This window comes from Myripristis murdjan, chromosome 3 (genome assembly GCF_902150065.1).
Source record: "Myripristis murdjan chromosome 3, fMyrMur1.1, whole genome shotgun sequence".
NCBI classification, from domain to species: Eukaryota; Metazoa; Chordata; class Actinopteri; order Holocentriformes; family Holocentridae; genus Myripristis; species Myripristis murdjan.
In genome coordinates, this window is record NC_043982.1 from 27,488,574 (window position 1) to 27,511,221 (window position 22,648).

A 22,648-nucleotide genomic window follows, 5' to 3' on the forward strand; every position below is an offset into this window, starting at 1 on the left:
GTGTGTGCGTGTGTATGTGTGTGTATGTGTAGCTCCTCTGTGTGTAACAGACATAGAGAAAGAGAGAGAAAGAGAGAGAGAGGGAGAGAGAGTTTTCTTGGGAGTATGCATGTCTGAGCTAATGCTTATCTATCCTCTGTTTGTGTGCAGGAATATACAAATGTGTGCAGACTGATGTGCGCCTGTAAGTGGTTCATGCATGCATGGATGCTAGTGTTACTGTGAATGTGTGTGTGTGTGTGTGTGTGTGTGTGTGTGTGTGTGTGCAATCTACTGTGTGAGAGGTGCTACAGGACAGATCACAGGGACGGTGGAATGCCTCAGTGAGTGGGAGTGTGTTCCACTTAAGCAGATTAGTAGCCGGGTCGCGTTGTTGCACCACCTTCAAAGGCAAAAGCAACCAAATTACAATCCTGTCTGACTTCAGACTCTTATGTCTAACTTTGTTCATTCCATATACACATGTAGACTCCATACATACTCATGTTTTATCTGAATGTCCCCCTTTACCACTGCTGAAATGTTGCTCATTCCCCAAATATGTTTTGTGAAATTCAAATTGTGTTCACTTTTCAGTTGTTCAGTAGAGACCCTTTTCCCATTATATACTGGGTTTCTATGGGTCAAGGAATTTCTGGAAAAATTTGGAATTTTGAGAAGACTCCTCCATACGGGGAATTCAATTCAATTCAGTTTAGCTAATTCATGGGACAAGTCGTGGGTTATCATTGAAATGTTGTCATTTTGTTTGTCAGAAGAAATGTTTGTTTGTTTTATGTTCACTTCCCCCTGATAAACTTAAATAAGACCTCTTAATCTGAAGTATGTATCTGAGGTATTTATCATTATATAGGACTAAAATTCAATATTTTATTAGGAGAGTCATGAAAAAGTCAGGTAAATTGAAATTAGGTGTCTGCAGTGGCTGTTCCAGTGCGCAGCAAGGTGTAGGATATTGGGGATTGTTCACTATCTACCACTGTTTAGGTGCTGGTGCAAAAAGAGGTACCTAATCTCCCTTGATGCTGCAAGATTTTCCAACTTGAAGAACCTTGTTCAAGTATTTTCCTTCCTGAAGTGTCCTTGAGCAAGACAGTGTAGCCTCAGCCTCAGGCACTGTCCTCTGAAATTGAAAGAAAAGACCGTTTTTTTGCCCTCTTCCATTACCTCAGTCTCATTTGTTGAAGTACAATTGCACTTGGATTCACTTTTTTTCTCCCAAACCTTGTGACGCATGATGCTGCTCATCGGCTTCTCTCAAACAAATTTCAAAATAGAACAACACCTTCACACCTCCTCCAGAAAAACTCACTGACTCAGACTTAAATACACGTCTAATCAGCTGAAATGCTGTAGGCAAAGAGCAGTAAAAGGTCAGAAATCTTTACAGTACTTTGAGGTTAGATAAAATTAATGTGAGTAATTCACTGGGAAAAGACAGAGCAAACTTGGTTGAGTGCCTTGTGGTTGTTAGGGCGCTGAGAATGCTTTAGTCTGTGTTTCCTTCACTGGGATTTCCCTTCATTGCAATTGAAAGAGTTGTGAGTTGTGGTAAATGAGTTGACAAAGCTGCAGAGGGAGAGAATAGGTCTTGAATGACAAAACAGGGTGTGTGTGTGTGTGTGTGTGTGTGTGTGTGTGTGTGTGTGTGTGTATGGGGCAGTCAGAGTTAGCAGTTGGATGGGTTGGCTGCACTCCCAACTTTGCCGAGACGTTTGAAGTTGTGCTCTCTCTTTTTTTTTTTTCTGTCAGGCTGAATGGTTGTCACGGTTACCTCACAAAGCCCTCTTTCTCTGTCGTCCACACACTCTTTCTTTTCATCCCTCACCATCTTTCGCTCTCTTTCTTGGCCTCTGCTGCTCTCGCTCCCCAAGGAGAGTTAACTGTGGCTTAGCAGGCCATGAGGACATTCATGTGACTCTGAAATTAAAGATGGGGGAAGAAAGAGAGCAAGATTAAGTTTGTGTGTGTGTGTGTGTGTGTGTGTGTGTGTGAGGGAGAGAGAAAGAGAAACAGGAGTGGAAGGGGTGGGAGAATGCAAAATTACAGGCATCCATATCTCCCCTTCCCCTTCGTGCACAGAAATTACATCACCTAGTTGGTAGCCACAATAGGATGATGTCATTGGCACAAATTTGACCAATCAGAGGTCAAACAAAATGGCTGCCAGGTTCAGAGTTCACTCAGGCCAGAGGCAGGAAACAAAGCAGTAATTGACCGGAGGGAAGTACCCCAGCTGAGATCTGGATCCACTTCAGAGATAACCTATAGGAATAGGTCAGTCAAATCTAAAGCAGGTTCTTCTTTGTGATTTTTCACTTTCCTTATAGAATGTGTGAAGAGTCTTTTGTTTGGGAGGAAGTTGACAAGGCGGTCAGTGTGTCACAGCTGTGTGCTCTCTTTGTTGTCACCGTGCCAGTGTATAATTGTTGTCTCAGCATCCCACAGCAGCGGTCTTTGATAAGCTAGAAATGTATGCTGATTCGTATCAGTGATCATTAGTGTGCCTGTCTGTGATTTGTATATCAGATCTGCAGAGATCTTCATTGACACCATAATTGAGAAAAAAACACTGAACAGGCACATTCTTGTACATTGAGTCTATAGTCTTAATGAGGGGACTTTCTGCTGACTGTCACTTGTTGCGCATGCAGCACTATTATCCTGTGTTTTTCACTCCTTTTCCTGGTTATGGCCACACAGTACATTTGGTCCAAAACATCCTTGCAACTCTCTGACATGCCTCCTTCTCTCTTATCTCCTTCCTGTCCCTGCCTCCTTCCTGTAATCCTCCCTCCTGCACCATTTTCTGTCATATCATCCAGGTAACGACCTTTTCCTGGTAGCAGTCCATGAGCTGGGCCACGCTCTGGGCTTAGAGCACTCCAATAACCCCCTTGCCATCATGGCTCCTTTCTACCAGTGGATGGAGACTGAGGACTTCCAGCTGCCTGAAGATGACCGGCGTGGCATTCAGCAAATCTATGGTAGATTTGGGATTTTTTGGGGGACAGTTGTCCAGGGGTACGATGACTGGGGTGCATCGTCATCACAAAGTGTTGAACTAATAGGGGTTTTTTGTTGGATATGCCTTGAAGGACCATACCACTGTTAGTTTTTACCATTTCCCTTTCCCAAGATCTCCCAAAGCATACTGTATATTGTATATATCTGTGCACACAAAGTTTGTCAAAGACAGGGAGGTTACCAGTAATGGCATGAAGTCAAACTTATACTCGTATATTCATTTAAACAATGGCTGTCAAATTACTGAAGCAGGTACAAATCAAAAAGAAAGAAATCAACTATTTGTCATTTTTGTCATTCATCATGCAAAATTGCATGCAGTAAGTTCAGCAACTCTGTGTCTCTCTGCAGGTCAGCCAGACAGCGACCCCACCCAGGCCCTGCCCACAGTGACGCCTCGTCGCCCGGAGGCCCGCCCTCCACAGTCGCCCCCTCGGCACCCCGACCGGCCCAGGACCACCGACAGACCAGACCACTATGGACCCAACATCTGTGAAGGAAACTTTGACACAGTCACTATGCTCCGAGGAGAGATGTTCGTCTTTAAGGTAAGAGGATCAAGCATCAGGGAATTTTGTCTTTTTTCCCCTTGGTGTCAGAGATATACTGGGCTTTGTCATCCCACAACAAATTGCTATGCTTTACGAGCCTCCTAGCTGGCTTGACCCAATCCAAGAGCATAAAAGGCTCCACAACACAGGTCAACCTTCAGAGTGAAATGGTTTATTTGATATTGTATAAGCGTGATACGTCCTTGCTTGGAAGGCTTCCTGACAGGTTAACCGTGTCGGTTAATAAATAACATCTAAACAAATCTGTGTTGTGAAGTCACCATTCTCTTCTGGAGAACCCAGAGAGCCTTAATGGCACGTGTGTGGCCAATCAGGGGCCTGATTTCAGGCCCCTAAGGTATTGTAAAACATACCAGCCTTCTGCTTTTATGAGATGAAGCACTGTTAAAGAGGTGGGGTGAGGTCAGATGTGTACTGTAAAGAGCCCTTGGACCCACACAAACCCTTTACATGGGCCGGAGCAGCAGTTAGCCATTAGCCAAGTTTTACCTTCTAGAGAAAGTTCTTAGAAGATTCTCTGTGATTCGCAAACTGCTTATATGGCCCTTGGCAGCAGTTAGCCATGAGCTTGGGTTTGGCTTTTAGGGCTATTTAAGATCTTTTCCTTTTAATAAACACACCCATATGGTCCCTGGATGTGCTACACATCTGCTGAGTCATTTCACTGATCCTGGAGGCAATATGGTGGTGGCAGCCAATTCTGAAACTCTTAAATGCCAGTGGCTTCTAATGCCTGACGTATACTGGATTTTTGGAGCTGATGCTGATACCAATAATAAGTAAACAAATACCCTCAAATGTTGTCATTATACTTATGACAAAGATATGTAACGGTGACAGGATATTTTGCAATTTAACGATAAACTTTATTGTCCAAAATTACATCAGTCCGCGTATGTTAAATAAACCTAATTGGGAATTTAATAATTATAAATAACTACCAATAAAAAACATACTTGTGTGTGTGTGTGTGTGTGTGTGTGTGTGTGTGTGTGTGTGTGTGTGTGTGTGTGTGTGTGTGTGTGTGTGTGTGTGAATAATTAAACTCCAGCTGAGAAAAATGAACAAATGTTAATTTCTAAATTACCCAAAGCATATTTTTTCTGCAGTATGTTCTGTAAAAAAAAAAAAAAAAAAAAAAAAAAAAAAGGTGTCATATCCAACCTCATTGGACCACACACCAATACTGATATATTTGTGATAGACCAATATCGGCTGGTATATCAGATGGGCTCTAGTGACTCCATTTCGTTTTGTTTCTGTTCCACTACCGAATTCATCTGCGACGTGTCACTGGGAGAGGTCAGTGGAGGTGTGTTGGCAGCACTAAAGAGTGAAGCTGTGTGCAGATAGGACAGAGTGGTGGATAGGGAACAGCCAGGCTTTGTCTGGACTGTCAGGCTTCACTGATTTTGATACCACTTCCATACTGCTGCAAAAGATTGAATTCAGTGTGGAATTTTGTGAAGACTTAATACTTTCACTACACATTTTCTTCAAGCTGCTATTCCATTCAACGTCAGTAGGGTGTCAGTGTGGCTCTTGATAGCGGGCCGCCAAAGTCAGACAGCTGACAAGCACCTGAATATATTCAACCGTGTCAAATTGTCCACCAGTTCTGAGTGGAAAACACAATTATTAAACAAGTATTTTGCTTTCAGAGATGACAAATAAGCTTATTCAATCAACATCAACATCCTTGTGAAAAAGTTACTTAGAAAGCTGTCCAAGTCAAGTGTGTTAATGCATTATGCAATGGGCTTTTTTGTTTGGTGTCTTGTCATTTAATGAAGGCCCCAGGCAGAAATATTATGTTTTATTAATAAATAGAGCAACATATATAGTATCACGTCTGCTTTTTTTTCTTTGATGCTCTTTGATGTTTTGTTGGCAGCACCTTGTTTTAGCCCAGACCTTTGAATCTGTTGGGCTTTTTTTGACACATTATGAAATTATTATTGAAGTCAAAATTCTCGTATCATGTAAGCACTGCTTCCAAGGTCTATTTTTGGACAGAGTGCTGTCCCTCCTCTATGAATATCTGCTATCTGAGACTGTAAGTGAGTGTGACACTGACCAGTCATGTCCAACTCGGCTTCCAGCTGTCTGGACAGGCACTGCATGCGATCAGCTGGTAATGTCTTGGGTTTCATCTTCTCTGCTGAAGTGAGTCTGGACACTGTTCATCAATGTCCATATTAACTTTTGGTGCACTTTCCAAAAGACTGGTGAACTAAGAAAAATTAAAATAAGCTAAGGATAAGACCATTTAAGACCATTTAGAAGACATCAACATTCAGTATTCATTATCTCTCCCATTTTCAGTGCCATTTTAGTTTGTTGAACTGGGTACTGAGTGAAATTTTATATAACACAATAAATTTTATATTAACACAAAGTAAATGATTTTATATAGAAAATAGTATTGGACAAGCACAGGCTAGACATATTTAATTAGTATATTATGTAAAAATGTAAATGTAAATTTTTAAAGGTAAATGTGATTGTTCTGGGCAGCTTGTTGTTTTGTCTTGTTTTGGTTTTAGTTTACTGACCCTGAACCAAACAGTCTCTTTCAGACAAGGCTCAAACAGTAATTTATTTTGTGTTAGTCCTCAATTTTTCTTTTTGTCGGCAATGTGTTGCCACATGGGAATAATGTAAATTTTGGTCTAAACCATCCAGGCAGCAGAGAAACAGAAGTTAAGATACTTTGAAGAGCTACGGAACAGGCAGCCAATCAGGTGCCGGCTTGATACTCAGCTGTTGTTTAGCTTTGATTTGATAGCAGGCAAAGGTTGTATGTAACCAAGGTATTCATGTGTTATTGACCCAAAGAGTTACCAACCACTGTGGTAGGAGACCCTTATTTATTGATCCACCAAATACAGATTTTATACTTAGCTGTTCATATGTTAACATTCATCTTCTCTTTGTGGAAGTAGTAGATCCAGTGATCAGGGATGCCATTGACAGGTAAAATAAGTCTTATATGATGCGCTGTATGTGTGGAGTATGCCACACTCTCCTGCTCATTAGGAGAAGAAAGGTGCTTTCATTCTCAGGAGAAATTGCTCCTTTCTTTCCTTCATGCTTTTATTTATTCTCAGTGTAGTGATAGACAGTAAGACAAGCTGTCAATAACAAAAGCCCCTTCAAACTGGAATGTGGTGCCAGTGTGCGGGGAATTCATGCCTTTACCTTCTCCGAAAAAATGGGTTTTGAAAGTCGAAGCAGTGATGATGATGTCCTCTTCATGAAGTCAAGACTTAGATAAAAAGGAAGAAATTCAAAGAAGAGTACTGGGTCTATCCAGCTTTTTAACAGCAGACAGACAATGGACAGTTCTGCAGGCTTCTCCAGCTGTGCATGCATTCATGTGTGTGTGTGTGTGTGTGTGTATGTGTGTGTGTGTGTGTATCTGTGTGTGTTGCTAGCTTTTGATTCCAGCAGATGAGAGCTTGTACATCATAGCCTACAGTACTTACAGAAAAGTAGTGGTTGGTTGCCATGAAGATCTGTGCTCACTGCAAGGTGGAGGACACCAGCACTCATGATCAATAGTAATTTGCTTCACTTTCCACAGGATCCAGAGGCTCTTGCTCCTCAACATTGCCACATAAATCATTACAAGCAAACCTTGACGTCTCTGCTGCCTGTGTCTTTTACATGGATCTCTCTCTTTTAATGTTGGTGGCAGACAAAGTAAATATTCCCCTTTATCTGATCTGATAGCTGCTACTCACTGTCAAATAAGTTATCATCTTTTTAAAAAAAAAAATCCTGGAAACTCAAATTGGGAGGTTTTCTTTAGCTCTTTCTTTAGACCAGTATTCACTGAGCTTGATTCTGTTTAACCTGCCATGGTTTTCTTTCATTTTTGAGCATGGAAGTGTGAACAGGACCGACCACTATGACAATGTTCAAAAACCTGACATGAAGGAAAATGTAAATTGACAAGTGTGTGTTTTTTTTTGCAGACAGGTCAGCAAAAGGCAAAATGGTTCTCCATTCTTATTTCTTGCCACACAAAAGCTTCTCCCTGGCTTCCATTACAACTCACAAATACATTTTTTTTTTTTTTTTTTTTTTTATAAAGTTTCATGCAGGTAATCTGTTCCAAAATTCATGCGTGATGTGGCACAGGCTTTTATGCTGGTCAGTGCTGTATTTATGTGCCTCAACACACAAACAGAGGCCCTCTTTTTTACTTTTCGATTGTGTTCTGTTCTGTTTTACTTACTTGCCCTGTCCATGTCTGTTCTTTCCTTTCCTGACCCACTCTATTCTATTCTATTCTATTCTATTCTATTCTATTTAATATTTTGTGCTCTTCTAAATTCTGCAGGGCTTCCGGTTAATGTGTTCTACTTGTTGTACTTCGCATTCTGTTTTGTTCTTTGTGTTCTGCTCTGTCCCATCTATCTCATTTCTATCCTCTTCTGTTCCATCCCATTCCATTCTACTCCACGCTGTCTGCAGTGTGTCCTGTACGAAGGACAAAACTCAGCGTGCTTGCCAAGAAGAAGCAGCTCTGAGGTTTCCACTGTTACATTACCCAGGACAAGCAGAGCTACTGACTCACCGCTAATGAATGAGTCTTAGGGCTGCTGCTGTAAATCTGTCTGCCGATGTGTGCACAATACAGGACCGTGTGTGCAGTACAGTGTATGTGCACACACACACACACACACAGACACATGGTCACAGTTTCTCTCTGTGGCTGGGATAACTTCTCAGACAAGTGCTTAGGGTGTTTTCTCCTCTATTACCAACATGTTTTGCGGTGCTGTGTTGGACAACAAGATCTCTTTAACACTTTTCTTTATGACAGTCATGTAACAAGCCCAGAGCAACAGAGAGAGTTGTGTATCTCGTGTGTGTGTGTGTGTGTGTGTGTGTGTGTGCGAGCGCTATAACAAGGACATGTGATACTGCCAGCACAGCGGAGACCAGCTATTATTAGCCTGCTAGCGTTTAGCCATTGTTACTTAATTGTGCGTTCTGGTCTGTTTGGCATAACGACCACCCGGCAGCAACCACGGCTCTATCAGACCTCAACAGCAAATACAGCGAACACTGAGTCAAATGACTGTAAAGTGATGTAGGAATGACTATCCTCCCACATCTCTGTCTGTGTTTGTATATCTCACTCTAAATATACAACAACAGCAAGGTGATCTCTGCAGTGACGTATTTTGGAGTTTTTGGTCATGTTCCATCGCTGATGGAGCCATTGATTTGGTTTGGAGTGATTCCTGGCTGCTGGGACGCGGCCATGAAGAGAGAGAGAGCAGGAGAGAGAGAGAGAGAGAGAGAGAGAGAGAGAGAGAGAGAGAGAGAGAGAGAGAGAGAGAGAGAGCAAGGGCAAACTAGAAGAATTGAGTTTATGTGTAGCAATACAGCTGGATATTCAGTTTAGTTCAATTCAATCATCATATCTACCGTTTCTTGTGATTTGTAGGGTTATATATATGTAGTGTTGGGTGCCTATTTGTGTTGTCTGTGTATATACTGTAACCTTAAATGTACAAATAAAACTAAATCTCCCAATTATTCTCACATTACACACACTGTAAAAGAAAGGAAAATAAATAAGCAGACCAACTCACAAATAAAATTATCAAAATGAAAAATGAAAATAAAATACTGCTCACTGAACAAGACTGGCTCTTTATCCTGAGCATTTCTCAGTCATGCACCAGTAACATAAAGTGCCTGTTGAAAAACTGAGGTAACATCAGGCAGAACAAAAACACAGCGGTTTTACTGGATGATACGCAGTGATTAATTTGAACAAAAATGAATAAAAATTTTAATATATCTTTGATATTGTTCTTTTTCTTTTCTTTACTTTTTTCAAACACTTCCTGCTGTACAGTTGCGTTGATTGGCAGAGATGGTTAAGTCATTTAAATAAAACACAGGATTGTACAAGAAGCAGACATAAAGCAGTCACGAGAAACCACAACACTATAAAATGTTTGCGAACTGTTTCACAATCCAGGCAGAACCATTTCCATGTCCGGACCAGCTGGGGACCCCTGCTGTAGAGGGTTACTGAGGAGAAGAAAGGTCCAAACACACATGTTCTTGTTGTCTCCTCAGGGCCGCTGGTTCTGGCGGGTTCGTCGGAACAGGGTTCTGGATAACTACCCCATGCCTATCAGTCACTTCTGGAGAGGTCTGCCTGGAGACATAGACGCTGCCTACGAGAGACACGACGGCAAGTTTGTCTTCTTCAAAGGTACGAAAACACACACTCAACACACACATTTTATATATTGGTGTGACGGCTGACATAAAAACATGCAAAGGGGTAATGACCACAGACACGCAGATGCAGATGTGTGACATCAATGCTGAGCAGGAAGGTAAACGACAAGCTTGGCCAGACCAGCTGTCCGTCCTGCCAAGTGGTGACAGTAGTGGGTTTGCAAGCTAACTATGAGCTGAACCCTTCAGTCACACAACAACGTCTCACTACTAAGAGGGGAGCATCACCTTCGTAATTTAGACTACAGACTAAACCTGCTCTGTCACAGCTTATGATCAGACTACCAGATAATAGTAGAATTAAAAAACAACAACAACAAAAAAAAAAAAAAAACAATACTTGGGCACCCAATTCATGGTGGCTCTATGTGTAGAACACGTACGAGGGTTGAACAATATATTGTTATCATATCATCATCTAGATATGAACATGCATGATATTAATCTCCTAAAAGGCAACGATATGGACGATATCAAATGTAGGGTTAGGGTTAGCCTAAGACAGCCATTGTTCTGTTTGTGAAGCAACAATTAAGTGTGAACCCATAGTCATATCATATATTGTATCACTATTTAGATATTTGGCATAAATATATAAATATATATTGAGTATATAATATATAATACATAATATATTTAATCAATATAATATAATATTGAGTTCACATCAGGCCAGCGTTTTTGCGTCATCTGGGTATATCAGAGATATAGTACATGGTTGTAGCATTTATTGGATTTACCTAGTCTGGCTATAAAGTTTTTGCCAAATAACATAACACTTCGTAGTAGTTAACTAAGCTGACTAAGCTTTAAGCAGACAGCACTCTTTTTTTTTATTGTTATAGGATGGCATTGCATTTATTTTTTTTTATAGTTCAGGATTAGTGTCATCAACATATGGAACATAAATGTTTCCTTTGGGCTCAGATATGTTCCTCCAAAGAAATCCATTCACCATCTGGTTTCTCCATCACTGCCCAAATGCAGTTATATTGCCCAGTGGTAATTTTAAACCACGGTGTCATAATACTATCAAATTAACAGTAAAACAGACTTGGGAGCTTTTTTCATCTTCCACAGATGACAGTGAAGACAGAAACACATGCCTCCCTGAGGATTTAGGTCTATACAGTAAAATATAGTCCCAGTGCAGAGGATAAATCTTTGAACACGGCTCATTATTCACAATGTGAGTCACTGAGAGCAGTCTGTCTTTTACAACAGCGGATCAAGTTGGAGCTGTTGAGCAGAAATGAGTGAACTAGACCTTTAAGGCAGATGGTGATGATGATGATGATGATCATATTCATGATGATGTCATCGGCAAGTGCTTGGCTGCAGACCAACAGCACAGAAAGAAAGAAAGAAAGAAAGAAAGAAAGAAAGAAAGAAAGAAAGAAAGAAAGAAGGAAAATATATTAAAAAAAAAAAAAAAAAAAAAAAAAAAAAAAAAAAAGCCAAATTTGCATTATAGGCATTATAGATCTGGCAGATTGGACATTTAAAGAAAGAGTCTATCTCTCTTCTTCTTTGTGTCCCTCTCTCTACTGCCCTCCCAACACACACACACACACACACACACACACACACACACACACACAAAGCTGGGATATCTGTTTTTAATTCCTCCAGCTGTGATACAATCTGATCAGTCACCAACTTGACTTTCTCTGTGATTGTGCCAAGTCTTAAGCCGTAAATCTTGGGTTAGTTAAATCTTGGGTTAGTGACTGTTTTAAGTTACTTATAAGTGTCACTCTTAAACAGGGTTTCTGCAGGTCATTAAAAAAACTTAAAAAGTCTGAACTCCAATAAACTGAATTTTAGGTCTTAAATGATGGTGAAGTTAACATTACTTTTATAACGTTGCATTAACTTCAGTCTCATTTTCAAATGTGCTTTTGGAAATATAGTTATCATTACTTGTATAAAGTTGCATTAATTTCAGATGTGCTTTTAAGTGCATTTCAGGAAATATTCATATTGATCACACTGTAACAAAGCTACAAACTGAACATGGAACCAAAAACCACTAACTCAAACTGTTCAGGCCAATCAGAATTTATCAGAGAACATCCAGCTAGTGTATCACAATGTGTTACACTGGGAAAAAAACATGTTTTTTCCAGTGTATGGATGTGAAATAGGCCTTCAGTTGCATTCAGAATGGTCTTAAAAAGTCTTAAGTTTAACTGGTTGAAACCTGCAGAGACCCTGTTTAAGGAAAGCCCTTTTTTTCTTCTTCTGAGTCTGACTTTCAGGAAGTCAGCCATTCCCTGCCCTTTGTTACAGCAAAAATCACTTTGCACATGATTTAATTCTGGTAACAGCACCAGCTCCAGTGACATGGACTCAACCAACACACTGATTCCCTCTTCTCCAGTCTTCTGTGATACTTAGTAATAGTGACTGGATTAAAAGATGAAAACAGACTTTGCAACTTATTCCACACTGATAACAGCTAGACTGTGTGTACCACTGCAAATGATTGTTTATTCATTTACTTGCATCCTTTTTTATTGCACTTCTACTGTATTCACATATATTTGGCAATATTGATTCATGACAAAATACCAGTAAGGCTTGTGGAAAACTGAATTTTGGGATTACAGTCAGGGAAAGTCAGATCGGATCATTTTGTCTGAGGAAGTCAAGGAATATCAGGGAATTCACAAATGGGTCAGTTTACAGGAATGTCGTACAACGCATGCCCCAACCTTTTTTTCCACATTCATCACATTCATTGGTGGTTTTCAGCTGTCTTACTCCCTAATGTGGATTACTTAAACAAAAACCACAGTGTTTATCCCTCTCAGAAAAACAGCAACAGCAAACCAGGAAGGAGTCAAGTGTTTGGGTCAGTGAAGCGCTCCGACACAGTTATGGAAAGCCATGAAAAAGTCATGGGATTTTTACATCAGGGCCACAGAGCTCAGGAACCCTGTGGGGATCGTTGCGTCAACCTCTTCCTCTGTCCAGATGCTGAGTGGAGAGGTTTCACTTGTAACGAGCAGCAAGGGGCTGGAGGGTGGGGGAACGGAGGGTGGATGGATGGATGGGGGGTGGGCGCATAGAGAGAGGGAAGAAAGGATTGAAGCCAGGAGGCGAGGCTTAACGGTGCCAGGAGGGATGGAGTCCCCCAGTCTAATACAATGAAAAACAATAAAACTTTCCCTTCAACAAGGAATCCGCTTCACCTCAACTTTTAACCAGCCGCTCCTTATGGACAATTACCAGCCACACCAAAAGCCCCGAGTCAGTAGTGGCGCTCGTTTTTATTGTGTTGCCGGTTTCCTCGCCAACAAATCGTTATTGCTTGAGATGATTTACACCAAAAGTTGTGTTTAAAATCTGTTTTAGTTTCTCTAATTGTTCCTCAGGCTTCTTAGTAAAACCTGTGCCAGCTAATTAAGTGTGAGTGACTGTGTATGTGCGTGTGTGTCTGTGTATGTTCATGTATTTATGGATATGGATATGGATATGGATTTGTGTATTTGTGTGTGTGCCACAGTGTTTGCATGTTCATTAATGAACTGTATCCTCCTTATTTGCTAAAGGTTTGCGATGGCGCTAATGGCATTGCGTGCATTAAATGTAACAGTTGTAATTTATTAATGGTGCACAGATTGATTTTATTTTTAAAGATGATAAATATGTGTTTTATGTTGTGACAGCCAGACAGAACAAAATTATTATTATATAATAGCTCCATGTGCCTGAGTTACTAAAGACAGCTTTTTTAACCCTGAATTGCGCACACTGTTTACTACTAGTGAAACCATGTTTTAAGTGAGGTGCAAACAAAAAAGTTATTTTTAAATCTACCAGCAGCATACTTGGGCTTGTTGTTCCAAAGTAAATTTACATTGCGTGACTTAAAAGACGTTTTCCCCATTAATCAGAGGTAGGAATTACTTTACCTAATCCAATTACAATGTATTTTGTTTCATTTATATTAGGAGACTGAGTATACTGATTAAACTCCTGGCTGCTTACACCTCTGCTAAATCCTGTTACCATAGCGGAGCAGAGATACAACAATTCCCACATTAAAACCAGAAATGTGGTGGAGTGCACAGTTGAAGTCCAGATTTTTCTGCCTTGACTGCACAGGTGGAGCTGCTGTACAGTCCAGTGTATCACTGCTGTTTGCTCCATGCTCCACAATATTCAGCTGTGAATAAACACAAAGAAATCAATGATGAGGATGATGATGTGGAGGAAGAGGTGGAGGGGAAGGGATATCGGGAAGGCAGACCTCCTGAGCTCAGATGTAGCAGGTCCATCAGGACTTGATTGATAGGAGTTTTTTTCTCCTGACTTTTTCATGGGTGGCCTTTTCACCATAACGATTCTTTAAAATAAAATCTGTTCTGTGTAATTGCTGTAGGCAAGACGGGAAGTACTACAAATATTTAATCTGGATTGGATTATTCAGAAGCAATAGATCAAATTTGTTTTATACTTGATAACAGGAAAGACACGAATCTTGCAATCCTCCAGTTTAAATACCTGGTATTCTAATTGGCTAATTGCAGCAAAATTGTGATGGATTGCATTTAAATGTCAGTGTGTGTGTGTGTGTGTGTGTGTGTGTGTGAGTGTGTGAGTGTGTGTGTGTGAGTTAACAGTTTCCAGAGCTGCAAGTTATGAGTGGGAGTGGATGAAGGGAAAAGTCCCACTGAATGCACCATAAAGGACTAATAACCATAACAGCAACTCCAACCCCCACCCCCTCTGTTTCTCTCTCTCTCTCTCTCTCTCTCTCTCACTCCACCCTCCCACACCCCTCACCTCCACATCCCTACTCTCTAATCACCTCCTCCTCCCGATTCCCTCCCTTCTTCTGCTCCTCCTCTCTTCTTTCCTTTCCTCTCTCCTTTCCTTCCACCCTCTCCTCTCATCCCTGTAGGAAGCAGATTCTGGCTTTTCCGAGAGGCCAACCTGGAGCCCGGCTATCCACTGGAGCTGACAGATTACGGCCGAGACATTCCCTATGACCGAATAGACACAGCCATCTGGTGGGAGCCATCCGGCTACACCTACTTCTTCCAGGGAGACTGGTACTGAAGCCTGCAGTCACATGAAAAACTCTTCTAACACTTTTTTTTTTTTTTTTTTTTTTTTTTTTGAAGATTTTCATAGTTTGATCTGTTTGGAAAGTTCACACAGCCCTTTGTAGGTTTGGCTTGACCACAGAGTCCGTGAAACCTATTTGAAATACATTGCTTTTATTAAAAATACATCAGTGTGAAATAAGACTTTTGATAACATGAGGTTTATGGAGTAGAGACCACAGGCACAACAACAGACATGTGGTTTCTGCTATCTGACTACCATGAATTGTAGTCATAGTAACACCCATTGCGAGCCACCGATGTTTTGATTGTAATCTTACTTTTCATTTGTGGTGCAATCAAAAAAACAAAAATAGCCTAAAGCAGAAAGGTTATTCCTATGATCAACGCTCAGTCCATGTTTGTGAGCATGTTTAGCTGTCTGCCACAACCAGAGGCCTAAAAATCAAAGCTTTATACAGTAGATTGTTGTAGTAACGTGTTTTTTATAGACTAGTCCTGAAGTTACTTCAATCAGTGGATTTTTTTTCTTTGAGATGTTAACAGGTATAATTTATCAGAAAACAAAACAAAACTCTCTCAGACCTCTTGGACCACAGAGATTATTTTCTGCATAAGGCAACAATCCTATGGGGAAAAAACATGGGGAAACTGCAGGCAAACCATGGCCACCCTTTCAATTCTGTCTCTTGTTCACTGGAGCAGCTCTGATTTTGTTTTTATTGCTTCTGTCTGTAGGAGAAGTTTGTTTATATTCATATATGTCTAGGATGGAATGACTAATATAGGAATAGCAGGTGTAAATTTATGATGGATATTCCTAGTAATGCACTTAAGCTTGACAATAAGGGCAGCCTTTATCGTATATATAGCTGTTTTCTTAGCAAAGTTACAAAGTGCTGCAAGCAAACATATTAACAAACAATCAGCTGTAATACACAGAGTGTGTGTGCTGCTGTGGGACAGAAATAGCACGGGATTATGTAACAGTAATATAATAACAGAAATAAACTGTACATCGAGGAATGATAACACTGTTGATCTGAAAGTCCATTACGCCGAGTGCAGTGCATCATCAGACTGAAACCAGAAAGACAGCTGACACTGCTGCACATTACAAACCCACTGAGAAAAATCCAGGATCTGATATAAAACTGGCTGGGGTCAAGTTTCATGTAGACTGAGTGTTCATCTAGTGCACACCCGCACACACTTTGCATTGCACTGTGTAGCTGCACATAACATGTAGCAGTGTGAGTGCAGATCGGTCATGTTTCAGTGGCTGATAAGCAGTAATGTCTGTCTGCAGGTACTGGCGTTTCAACGAACAGTCCCGCTCCGCCGACAGAGATTACCCTAAACCAATCAGCGTATGGGGCTCTTCAGTCCCATCCACTCCCAAGGGGGCCTTCCTCAGCGATGACGGAGGTGAGCCGAGATGGAGAGCGTTTCTGTGTGTGTGTGTGTGTGTGTGTGTGTGTGTGTGTGACAGAGAGAGAGAGAGAGAGAGAGAGAGAGAGAGAGAGGAGCAGTTCCGCCACAGACATTCCTGAAACAAAGAATCAGGGTGTGGCAGCTCAGTTAGTAGAAGACAGAGGGGAATGGGGGTGTGTTGGGAAGAGACTTTGTGCTTACACATGCACTGCATTTACACGCCCTTTAGTGCCCCTCAGTAATTAGGGTGTTCGTTACATATGGGCAGTGGTATGATTTTTCAAGTGCCGTGTAAACGAGAAAGCTGGTTATTATAAAGCATTAAGAGAAACCTGGTTAACAGAGGTAGATTTCTGTGGGAGAAACCCGATTACTGGGCCACGTAAACCATTACTCGCATTTCTGAATGCCGTTTTACTTAGCATGTGCAGGAAAAGGAATCTGACACAATAAACACAAATTAAAAAACACAAGGGAGAATAAAAGCTGCTGTTCTATGTCTCCATGGTCATTGAAGAATGCTTGAAGAATGTATGTCAGCTTTACCTCTGATAAAAATATAAGGAAACAAAAAATCTACCACTGCCTGCTATGATCCTGAAGAGTGGAGGGGAAATCCCGGCAAGAGGCCGGCTGTGCTCTCCAGCTGCTGTGAGTCAGCTGCAGCACCACTTTCACCATGGTTGGTTGGTGGTGGGGAAATCCTATTATTGGGGTGTGCATATATACTGAGCCAAAATGACTCATACTTATTAAATGCTTTTATTGTCTGTATGTTTTTGTAATGTTATGGATTTGTTGACTTATTCGTGATTTCCTGCTCTCTTTACCTTCTCCAGCATACACATACTTCTACAAAGGCTCCAAGTACTGGAAGTTTGACAACCACCGCATGAAAAGCGAGCCCGGTTACCCCAAGTCGATCCTGCGGGACTTCATGGGCTGCACCGTGGACCTGGACCCAGACCGAGACCGTGACAGGGACACTGACACAGGACGCAAGTACCCTGACGTGAACCGTCCGCCATTCAACCCGGACGCCGGACGGGATGGTGACAAGGGCAAAGACAAAGGTGGAAAGGATCGTGATGGGACAGGCAAGGATACCGGCAAAGGCTCCGACAACGGTGACGATGAAGACTACCGCGAGGGACGGGAGGAGGACACCAACGAGGTGGATGTGGTGCTGAAGGTGGACGACAGCGAGGAGCGGACCATGAACATCCTTATGGTGACCATCCCACTCTTCCTGGTGCTGTGCATCCTGGGATTGATCTACGCCATCATTAACACACTGCAGAGAAAAGGAGCGCCACGGCTGCTGGTGCACTGCAAGCGCTCACTGCAGGACTGGGTCTGAACCCAATCATAGGGATGATGGACTCTGAACTCTAGATGGACCTTATGCAGCCCATCACCTCCCCCGGCCCCCCTTCAGTGGTCTGTCTGTCTCGAGTCTCTGTGCCCCCCCAAACTTGTAGTACATGTGGTAGTAGATGCATTCATGCAAATACTGTACTGATCTAGATACATGCACACACATAAAAATAGCAAACGCAAACATACTAGAAGCACGCACAAACATACACACACACACACACACACACACACACACACACACACACACACATGTGTCCTTATCAGTGCTGGGAGCAACACGTTACAGTTATTAGCTGACTTCACCAGTAAGAAAATAATGTAAGGGATTAGGTTTTCATTTTCAGTAATCACATTACAGTTACTGTTCCAATAAAAATGCCATTACTTGCATTACTTAGGACTTACTGAGTTATTACAGCAAATTTAACACTTCAGAAATGCACCGATCAGCAATACGCTGCCGATCAAATCGCTCATTCCTGCTCAGTTACAGTGTGTTGATATTGGCTTGTAGGCTATACTTGCTGCTGCACAGTAGCTGCTGAACAGAAGAGAGTGTGAAGCCACCAGAGTAACCTTAATGAAAACACCGCCCTATGAAAATATAGTGACGTACTGAGGGAGATCATTCAATATCTTTCTGACATGGGCACAATCCACTAGCTCCTCCTCATATTTTTTTTTGAAAGTTAGCAATTCTCAGTGGGGGGGGGGGGATAATACTGAGGTGACCTGAGGTGTAGTTTGGTGAGGGTTTGCCCCCACCAGACGGAATCCTCATTTTTATTCTTGTCCACTGAAGGCAGTATGAGCAGTGTAATTTAAAACAGCCTATAATCCATAGACTAGAAGACTGATGAAGGCAACTCCTCAACAATTAGGATAATATTTTTTCTATCATTTGTCTTCCAAATGCTCTGGACACTGCTGCGATTACAGCTTAAATGAATAATGTTGAACAGTGTCTGGGCTTCAGAACGTAATGCAAAAGTAAAGTAATTACTAATCTATAGGAAGTAATTTGTAATGTGATTGCAATCTGTGGAAAGTAATAAGTAGTTTTACTTCATTGCTTTTTCATGAGTAACTTCCCCAACACTGGCCCTTACATATACATATACATATACGTACACATATACACACTTACACACACACCTAACCTCTTTCCCTCTCCCATGGTGCTCTACAATGCGTTAACTGTAGTCTATTTATAAGAGAGAAGTTTGCACATTGTTTTCTTGTTGTTTTTGTTGTGGTTCATATTGTGTGACTTAGATTTTTTTTTTTAATGTTATTATTATTTCTAAACCAGGAAGGCCGCTCTATTCTCTCCTTAAGTGTCTCTCTTCCCCTCACCTCCTCCTTATCTCAGGAGGGGCTTTTTCTCTCAGATACCTGACATTTTCTTATGCTATCTTGCCAAAAGAAACAAAGAGAGGGTTGGGAAAGAAAGGCAGACTTAGAGCTCAAACCCCGAGTTTCTGCAGTGTTTCAGGTGGGATTCGATTTGGCAGCCATTTATGTACTATGGTCGAACATTGGGGAGGTTTAATCATTCAGGTCGTTTTCACATGGATTGGCCGTTCGTGGTTTGAATCCATTGAATAGTTGAATCTTTGTTGTATTGCTCATTTAATTTGTTTTGGTTTCACACAGCAAAAAACTCAAATGAACCAAAATGTATCAACAAAATCATTCAGGAGCTGTCACCTAATTGGTCAGTGTTTTGTTTTTTTTCCTCCCCTGTCATTTTATTGTCTGGTCACACTTGACCGATACAATTTCTAGCATGGGCATGGAGCGCCAACAGCAGCTTTGGCATTTGTTCATTACTGCAATGATCTTGTTGGCCATATACCAAGAGAGCAATGCATTTCAGCCCTCAATTCGTTTAGCTTCCATTTTGCTAACTGGTAGCTGCTAATGCTACCAAGTTGCTTCTTCCGGTCTTTATTTATGAGCACATAATGCACAGTGGAGTCTGCTACGGGAGCTGCTCTTGTTCACACCACTGTTCGTAAACCGCTCTGGAGTTGGTTTGTGACCGGACTGATAGAAACCACCAGCTCAACAGGTGTTAAAGGGCCCTCACAAAACTGCTTGGTTGATGCCGTAAACAGCATAAAAATGAGTCGTGCATTCACTAACTTTGGGTGTGTTCAGCCAAATTTATGAGTTACTCTAATCGCAGGAGAGTCAGTTTGTGCATGAGAGAAAACAAGGGAGATAAAAAGCAAAGCAGTGACCTTTGACCTGAACAGGCTGTAGCGCCACAAACACTACACAGTAATCACATGGTGCAGCTAATGTACCGTGTAGTTTGTAATGGACTTTTTATAGCTGCCGGTTTTTAAAAGGACTTTGTTAACTGTACAAGGAACCTCAGTGAAGACTGAGGTCTCTCTGTCGTAAAGATCCCAGAGATGAAACAGCAGGGAAGCCTTTGGGTGAGGATGGCTGCTGGCTCATGTGAACACAGGCTGGTCATATCGGCTAATCCTCTTCATTAGAAAACAGCAGGTGTGTGCGAACGCTGTTAACCTCCATGACCCCCAAACTAAACCGTGAACTCTCGGAACCAAAACACACGTCTTTTCATCTCACAAGGACAGAGACAGAAAAGGCTGTGCACTGCAAAAAAAAAAAAAAAAAAAAAAAAAATCGCTTGAAACAGCTCATTTAGGCAAGTACTGAGTCTTAAATTGAGATATTTCCATTTGTTTCCAATGCAAATGAACCTGTTTAGAGAATTTTCTTAGATCAGGAGACATTATCTTGATGCTAGACTTCAAAAATCTCCATCTTACCAACTGATTTATTCTTGTACATAGTGTTAAAAAAATTTCAGCTGTGATTATCTCACCCCACTGGCAGAGTTTTTCACCTGTTTAGAGAAAATCAAGCTTTTGAACGCTCCATATGAGACTTAATGGTTCGTTAAAATGGAGAGTTTTTGCAGTGCAGTGAGTCTTGTGATAAAATCAATATATTAAGACTCAATACTACGACTTAAATGGAGGCTTTTTTGCAGTGTTGATCAAGAAGATAACAGGGAGAGAGAAAAACAGAGAGAGAGAGAGAGCTGGGGGGTCGAGCTGTGTGTGAGTTCAAATACAGAGAGTGGACAGGATTGGGAAGAGGCTTATCTGAGGCAGCATTAAGGGCAGACTGCTGCTCTGTTTTTGGGGGGCGGGTGATCGGCCAGCTCTGGTTACACATAGATGTGGATTGGGAAGAGAGGGGAGGAGGGGGTGAGGAGTGAAGAGAGACCAAATTTCCTGCTGCTGGGAGGTGGAGGGGGAGGAGGTAGGCTGAGCTGACCTGCCTGATCTTACAAAGTTTGGATCTCAGGGATAAGGGGTGGAGGCACAGAAAAAGAGAGAAAGGCTTTGCTCTCCCTCTTTTGGCTCCTGCTGGCACTGGACCATGTGACCTAAATTCTCCTGCTGGCTCAACAACAGTGCCAGCCGGAGAGGAAACTTCATCTTACAGTGAGTGACCGGAAAAGGAAAAGCACCGGCTGCTGAGTGCTTCTCTTGTAGCTGCGTGTATTAAATGTGTTTGCGCTTTCGCCGTTGCTTCCCCTCTGTCTCTTTACACCCTGGTTTGTGCACAAAGCCTGGTAGGTGCTGATAGCAGCGTCTACTTTCACTAACAAGTCATTCAGTCTCATCTTCAGTGTTAAAATCTTTTTTCTCTTCAAACAAGGTACACAGTTCTGACAGTCGAATGAGATAATCCCACTTCTTCCAGAATTTTCTTGAATTAAGTGCCATTTCCTTGATACTAATGGGCTGATCTGTCTCATTTTGCCTTGTTTCAACATATACTTTTTTTTCCACTTATTTTAAGAAAAACAAGATTTTTACTCTGAATATGAGACTAAATGACTTGTTAAGATGGAGATATTTTTTTATCCATCCCTCTGCCTTCAGGCAGTCAGACTTTTATCAACATAATTTATTGTCTGCCTCCTTAAATGAGACAGAGCGGATGCAAAATTTCAAACAGAGAGAGAGTTAGCAGGCCACTTCAGGAAGAGCATCAGAGACATCCAGATTGATCCCTAGCTGGTCGATAGCCGTTGCCAGGAAACACTATCCATCCCTCTGTCCTGCTCTCCCCCTCCTAATCATCAGGGCTGGAGGTGGGCGGCAGGAGCTAATCAGTGGTAAAAGCTCTCCCACTGCACCACCCCCACCCGTGACCTATCTGTGCTCCTCCTCCTCCTCCTCGTCTCTATGTCCTTCGGCTTCCCCCCATCCATCCCTCCTCCCGCGAGGCAGATCAATGTTGCTCGACTTGCGTCTGCGTCTGGACAGACTCAAAATATGCCAACTCATTGCGCCTGACACGATACAGTTACTTGCCGTTCCTCTTCATCGCCTGCACCCTTGATAAAACTGTCCTTCTATACCTCTCCCTCTCCTCTCCTCCTAATGGATCACCAAAGACGCATTTTAATGCCAGGTGGAGACAGGGCCTGTATGCACAGCCTGCTGGGGGGGGGGGTAACCACTTCAAAGCTTTCCAGGTACTTTTGCAGAACGTTTGCATGAAAAGTGATGAAAGTTTACTCCTTAAAAAGTGAGCCTTAGTTTCACTGATTCAGCAGTTTGTGCTGAGATTCGCCTTACAGTTTCTTAGGCTGACAAGGAATGAATTCAGTTCTACTACAGCAAGGAGCGTGAAGTCTAATGGGAGGGAAAGCATGAGCCCTCTGGGACTTTGTCCAAGATAAGGCTTTGTTTAGACATGAGATGACAAATATGAACCCCCCCGACCCCACCAAAAAAAAAAAAAAAAAAAAAACGCAACACTGCAAAGTGTGACTGAAGCGTGCATGCTGATATGTTTGTTTGTACACGTGTTCGTACGTGT

General features: G+C 41.8%; 1 protein-coding gene across 1 annotated transcript in view; it reads left to right on the forward strand.

The window, feature by feature from the left end:
* mmp15b (matrix metallopeptidase 15b) overlaps window positions 1-20,346 on the forward strand; it is a 35,900-nt gene extending 15,554 nt beyond the window's left edge. Inside the window, exons 5-10 of the mRNA XM_030048635.1 lie at window positions 2,826-2,987; window positions 3,379-3,575; window positions 9,708-9,846; window positions 14,788-14,938; window positions 16,263-16,381; window positions 17,227-20,346. Coding sequence (XP_029904495.1) covers window positions 2,826-2,987; window positions 3,379-3,575; window positions 9,708-9,846; window positions 14,788-14,938; window positions 16,263-16,381; window positions 17,227-17,747 — 1,289 coding nt within the window. The 3' untranslated portion in view covers window positions 17,748-20,346. The remainder of the gene's footprint in view (window positions 1-2,825; window positions 2,988-3,378; window positions 3,576-9,707; window positions 9,847-14,787; window positions 14,939-16,262; window positions 16,382-17,226) is intronic.
* Window positions 20,347-22,648: the final 2,302 nt, after the last annotated feature.